Below are 6,000 nucleotides of genomic sequence, written 5' to 3' on the forward strand. Positions count from 1 at the left end.
GATATTCTTAGAAACGTATCAGTTTGTAGTCATGGGAGCTCTGTGTCCTTAGTTGAATTTTCTTCTCTCCCTTCCGACAGGAAAATGGCAAATGCACGACAGCGGCCTTCTGAACATCACCAAGGTATCCTTCTCAGACCGAGGTAAATACACGTGCGTGGCTTCTAACATCTACGGCACTGTGAACAACACGGTGACCTTGCGCGTCATCTTCACCTCTGGAGACATGGGTGTCTACTACATGGTCGTGTGCCTGGTGGCCTTCACCATCGTCATGGTCCTCAATATCACCCGCCTGTGCATGATGAGCAGCCACCTAAAGAAGACCGAGAAGGCCATCAATGAGTTCTTTAGGACCGAAGGTGCAGAGAAGCTGCAGAAGGCGTTCGAGATCGCCAAGCGCATCCCCATCATCACCTCTGCCAAAACTCTAGAGCTTGCCAAAGTCACCCAGTTCAAAACCATGGAGTTCGCCCGCTACATCGAAGAGCTCGCCAGGAGCGTGCCTCTGCCGCCTCTCATTATGAACTGCAGGACTATCATGGAGGAGATTATGGAGGTGGTTGGGCTGGAGGAGCAGGGGCAGAATTTTGTGAGGCATACTCCAGAGGGCCAGGAGGCTGCAGACAGGGATGAGGTCTACACAATCCCCAACTCTCTGAAGCGGAGCGACTCCCCCGCCGCCGACTCGGACGCCTCATCGCTGCACGAGCAGCCTCAGCAAATTGCCATCAAGGTGTCAGTTCACCCACAGTCCAAAAAAGAGCATGCAGATGACCAAGAGGGTGGACAGTTTGAAGTCAAAGATGTAGAGGAGACAGAACCGTCGGCTGAACATTCCCCTGAAACTGCAGAGCCTTCTACTGATGTCACATCCACCGAGCTAACATCAGAAGAGCCAACACCTGTTGAGGTACCAGATAAGGTACTGCCGCCAGCTTACCTGGAGGCCACAGAGCCAGCAGTGACACACGACAAAAACACCTGCATTATTTACGAAAGCCATGTCTAATACCAACCCCGAAAAGCTATGCATATCAAGAAAATCAGGGGCTGCTCCTTGTAATACAGATGTAGTACGCACTTGCCGCTAAGCCTTACCAGGAGACTCTCATCCCTTAGGTAGGAGTGATGCCACTTTAAAAGGAGAAACACCTGCCTGCAGTGAATGGGACTGGAATTTCCCCAGTAGAAAAGGATGCGAGAAACATCAGGGTGCAGAATTGATATCAGACAGAAGGTGTCTATGTGATAATGAGTTTTAGAGGCTGATCTCTGCCAAATACCTTAATTGGTGATGCCTTCTTGGCAAAGAGTACACCACTGTAAGATATTCTGAGCTCAAGAACCCTGTCCAATGCACCCTGCATTGCTTTTCCTTTTAAAAAGTGTAGGTCTGCTACAATAGCAAATGCACGTACGTGGGTTTTTTGCACTTTCTTCTCAGTTTTGATTACTTTCGCTGTTCCTTTATAATGGGGTCATTGTTATTAATACTAATTGTTCTTTCTGGTTTAGTCCTCATTGCCATTTTTGTCCTCATTTTTCCCTAGAACACGTACCTCAGAGACTTTGGTATCAGTCACCAGTACCAGGGCTGATATCTACAAGTCACATTACATTTGTCATGTTCCAAAGTAGTTATGAGGTTTGTTTTTGTTTTTTTTTTTTTTTCATTCCCCAGGCCTATTTTCATAGATTGCTTTTTTTTGTTTGTTTCCAACGAAGCTGCTGTTGTGAAACTGAGAAAAACTTTGCCCCGGAATAGCACTTTAATAGTTAAAAATGTGTTTACCTGTCTGATTCAGAGAGCCTTTTGGTGAGTTCAGCTGAGATGTAGAGGGAGACTGTAAAAGGTTAAATATACCCACACCACCCACGAAAGTCACTTTTTATGTTGAAGTTACATCATCCTCCAAATAAAGACTGATTCTTTACCTGGAAAATGTATTGCTTCCAAAGACATAGGGTTCAATGTATTCCTGTAGGTTATAGAATATTGGTTGGCTTCCAAACAGGCTTGCAGGGACCAAATGCTGTTGGATGACATATAACAAGGTCCACTTTTTGTGAACTGCATAGCTGACTTGGTTGTCCTTAAACGGGAGAGCGAAAGGTTAGGGTAATAGCAAAGGGAACTGTGCCATCAAATTTTATGCCAAAATTGTTGAATAATTATTCAGTCCTGCAAGAAAGTGGTTATATGTGAGGTGCATGACCTTATGGAAAGAAGACAAAATTAGTCATCCAAAGGCTATGCCAATAACCAGCTGCCTGACTTTGGACAAGTCTGGGCCTCAGGTCCCTTATCTGTAGAAGGGGCAGATGAGATGAGCTCTGAGCACCATTGGAATGGTCTTGCTGTCTCACAGAACCAAACCGATATTAACATCCTTGCTCCTTTTCACAATCACTTTAAAGTTTTTTGCATTCATCTCTCGGTCCACCTAACATTTTCATGCTGCATTACTTAAATATGTTGGTTTTGAGAAATCGTAGCATTTTAAACAAATTGTGGATCTTCTCCTTCCAAAAAAACCATTAGGACCACATCTTCAATTAAGATTTAATATTGGTGAGAATGAGCAAAGGAGACAGTAACCTTAATACACTCATAGGGGCCTTGGCCACATCAGGTAGTGGGGTTGTGATGTCCAAGATTGCATGGACCACATTGGTGATGAGAGTAGACCCAGATGTTTAGTCCTCACTCTGTCACCATCTGAGGAAGTGACCTTGGACAACTCCCTTCCTCTCTCTGGGGTTTGATCTTTTTCATCTGTAACATATGCAGGTAGTACTCGAGGGTCTACAGGATCCCTTCTATTTGAAACATTTATAGTTTTGTGGAAAGTTTGCAGTCTTCCAGGATAACCTACCCCCATTGCATGAGACAAGAAAAAATGGGTCCATGAAGTTGGATGCTTTTGCCATCCAAACTTTACAACAAACATTATCTGGCTCTGTAATTGAGGGCAGTGGGCTTGGCTTTAAACCTAGCCTTGATTTGTTTATGTATAGGTAACTGTTATAGAAGGTGATAGGACTAGTTATGGAGTTTGATTAGACATCTCTTGAAAAGTACTGAACTGTTAACTTCTGGTTAGAAGTGCTTTGGGCAGTCACATAAAGAAATGAGCAGTGAGAAATCAGGAGAAAGTATGACTCCTGTTCAGGCTCTCGGGACTAGCATCGTATGTTTTTGGGTTGCGGAAAAGTTTTAACGCCACCTCTTAGGATATAAAAATTTTCCAGTTTTCATGGAGGTCCACAAATTATTTACCATGGGTTTAAATGCCCAAAGCGACAAGAGAGGACTTACGTTCATTTTGTGATAATGTATGAATGTTACCCCATTCTATTCCGTTGTCATTCCACCCAAACCCGTGTGCAGGTTTCCACATGGAAGCAACAGGAGAAGGCATCCATTCCACCTAGACATTGAATAGTGATAATAAGCTAAAAGTGGGCAGATTTTCAGTGGAGCAAGAGCAGAAATACGTGGCCAAAGAATGTTTCCCGATTGGTTTTGCTGCTTTAGACTGCAGTGGGAAGAGCTTACGTAGATTTTCAAAACTTTCTCCCTCTTTAAGGCATCGTAATGCTCTCAGTTTTGATAATAGCTGACATAAAGGGAGGTTGACTTAAAATGGGAATTTCTCCTTCCAAAAATGCTACACTCTTCCTATCCATCCTACAGCTTCTTTATGAAATGAGAGAGGCTCTCCTGCTAGAATCTGAAATGCAGAAGACCTCACGACTTTCAGCTGATTTTTCAAATACAAAGTGAACTGTTCAGCTTCATAGTAATTCATGTGAGCGTGACCGAACGTGTGTGCATACACACTCATGCACATTGGACTCATTTGGGCAGTTTTAAAAGCTTGACACTAAATCCAAAGCCTCGTCCTTTGGGTCGTATGTAGTCATTCGTAAAATCAACTTCTGGCTTCTGAGTCATCCTGGTCCTATCTCTAGCAATGTTTTTCTTGAAATCCTGAAAATGATTCAAATATGTGTGTATATTTAATTCACTTAGATGATCTGTAAACTTGGATGGTATTTATTCTAAATGGGGAAAACAATTTTATATGGAAAATCTATGTAATTTATAATGGTTTTGTTTTATATATTATATTTTCATATCTTTAGGGCACATCTACTATCCTCATCTTTTTGTATACCATACTTAGCAAAAAGAAATACTAATACTTGACTAAAATCTCTAGGAACCAAATGGGATACATGTGATATATAACTTATAGAAATCGCTCTAAAAATCTCTGAATGTCTCATCCATCCCAAGCATTACTGTGCTGTGTCATTATGTCCAGAATGATTTGTCTTGGATGCTTATGAGCATTCCTTTTTCACAACTAAGGCTGAAAGACCTGACATCTCACACAATGGGGTTCTGGAATTCCCCTTTCCTCATTTATCTGTTTTTATTGTTTGTTTCATTTTTAATTGCACAAGTCTGTGTTGTCTAAACTTTGTTTTGAAGGGCAAGTGTGAGATAACAAGAAAGCAATGTGATAGAAAGACTGAATGAATTTAACCATGGCTATGTAAATTATTTTAATGGACTGGTAAGATGTTTCAAGTCTAATGCTTGGATCTTTATTTACTGGTGATCTAGGATCTGCTCAGCTCTTTAGCACATGAAGAAAATGTCAGGTACAAAGGACATTTGCATGTTTTGAACAGCACACTCTAAGCCCAGTGCAGCCAACACAGATTGACTTGACTGTAGAAACACCAATTCCAGCTGCTGGAAGAAATGGTTTAGAAAGGCAAACCAGATACCTTTTATTCTGCCCTAGGAAATACAGTGTTGATCAGTGCTAAAACTCTTCAGTAGTAGTCACTGTGGTTCTTTTCCTTTCAGTGTTTCATTTGGTACCAAAATGGAGCATTTACCTTATATTTCAGATACTCTGTTTTCTTAGCATTGTTCAGATACTTTCCTTTATTGCTCTTCACATATCCTTTGGCAGTCACTTGAGTAATTCTATAAATGTTTCTATTCTTGGTTTTTAAACCAAGTTATTCGTAGTCTTTAAATACCTACCAAATCTCATCATATTTTCACACCCATATCTTGGGCATCAAGATACTGGTCATTTAAAAAAATCCTTTAGTAGATAACACCGTTTATTTTCCCAGTGACATTTTTGGGGTTTCTTCATTGATCAACCAGGTTTGGGTTAAACAAATCAATTGTGGGGGAAAAATCAAATAAAACAATTGCTTATTGTATTTTCTAAAGGACTGAGCATTTATCTTTTATTCAAGAAGATATCATATGAGAATGATAATGATCTTTAACAGATTTTTTGGAGATGGAACTTATAAAGAGGCTAATACTAAGAATACTACAATCAAAATTGAAGCTAGAGAATGTAAAAATAGAAAGTAAATAGTTCTGAGAATATTCTGGCATAAATTATTTTTATTTAGCCAATATATAGCCTCCAAATGTGTATCTCAGACACCATAGAGCTGCTAACAGAGTCAAGGAAGATGCTTGTACTTAGATTTCGTTTGTTGTATTTCAGTAGTTCTGGATGTCCTTTGTTAAAATTGGAAAATGGAAAAATGCCTCTAGACAGAAATGTCAATCTGGTGATTTTGTGAACTGTAAAATGCTCACTTTTAAAAATAAAGATGTAAACAAATGACTCATACATAAGTTGGTATTACAGTAGCAAAAACAGAAAACCATGTGATCCATCCTGTATTTTGATTGATGCTTTAATAAAAGGTTTGCACAGGTGTGTGGAATGTGTGTTGTGTCCCACCTGAAGGGTGTGTAACTGTGGCTTGACTCATTCTTTCCAGTGGTATAAAACCTGCAGTCTGTTCTTACCCCTACCCTGTGCATCTGCAGCATTTCTTGGGAAAAGAGAAAAATGAAGTAATTTGTATTTAAAACCTGCATAATTTTGTCCCACTACAGAAGCCTAACTCTGTACTGACAAATCTTACAGCAATCGATTT

General features: G+C 40.3%; 1 protein-coding gene across 7 annotated transcripts in view; it reads left to right on the forward strand.

Moving 5' to 3' along the window:
- The window catches only part of MFAP3L (microfibril associated protein 3 like), a 47,175-nt gene extending 41,391 nt beyond the window's left edge, over positions 1 to 5,784 (forward strand). For all 7 annotated transcript variants that reach the window (XM_050792541.1, XM_050792537.1, XM_050792540.1 and 4 more), the window contains one exon: positions 81 to 5,784. In XM_050792541.1, coding sequence (XP_050648498.1) covers positions 81 to 1,012 — 932 coding nt within the window. In that variant the 3' untranslated portion in view covers positions 1,013 to 5,784. The remainder of the gene's footprint in view (positions 1 to 80) is intronic.
- The last annotated feature ends 216 nt before the right edge of the window (positions 5,785 to 6,000 follow it).

The sequence above is a fragment of the Macaca thibetana genome, chromosome 5, assembly GCF_024542745.1.
Source record: "Macaca thibetana thibetana isolate TM-01 chromosome 5, ASM2454274v1, whole genome shotgun sequence".
In the NCBI taxonomy this organism is placed as follows: Eukaryota; Metazoa; Chordata; class Mammalia; order Primates; family Cercopithecidae; genus Macaca; species Macaca thibetana.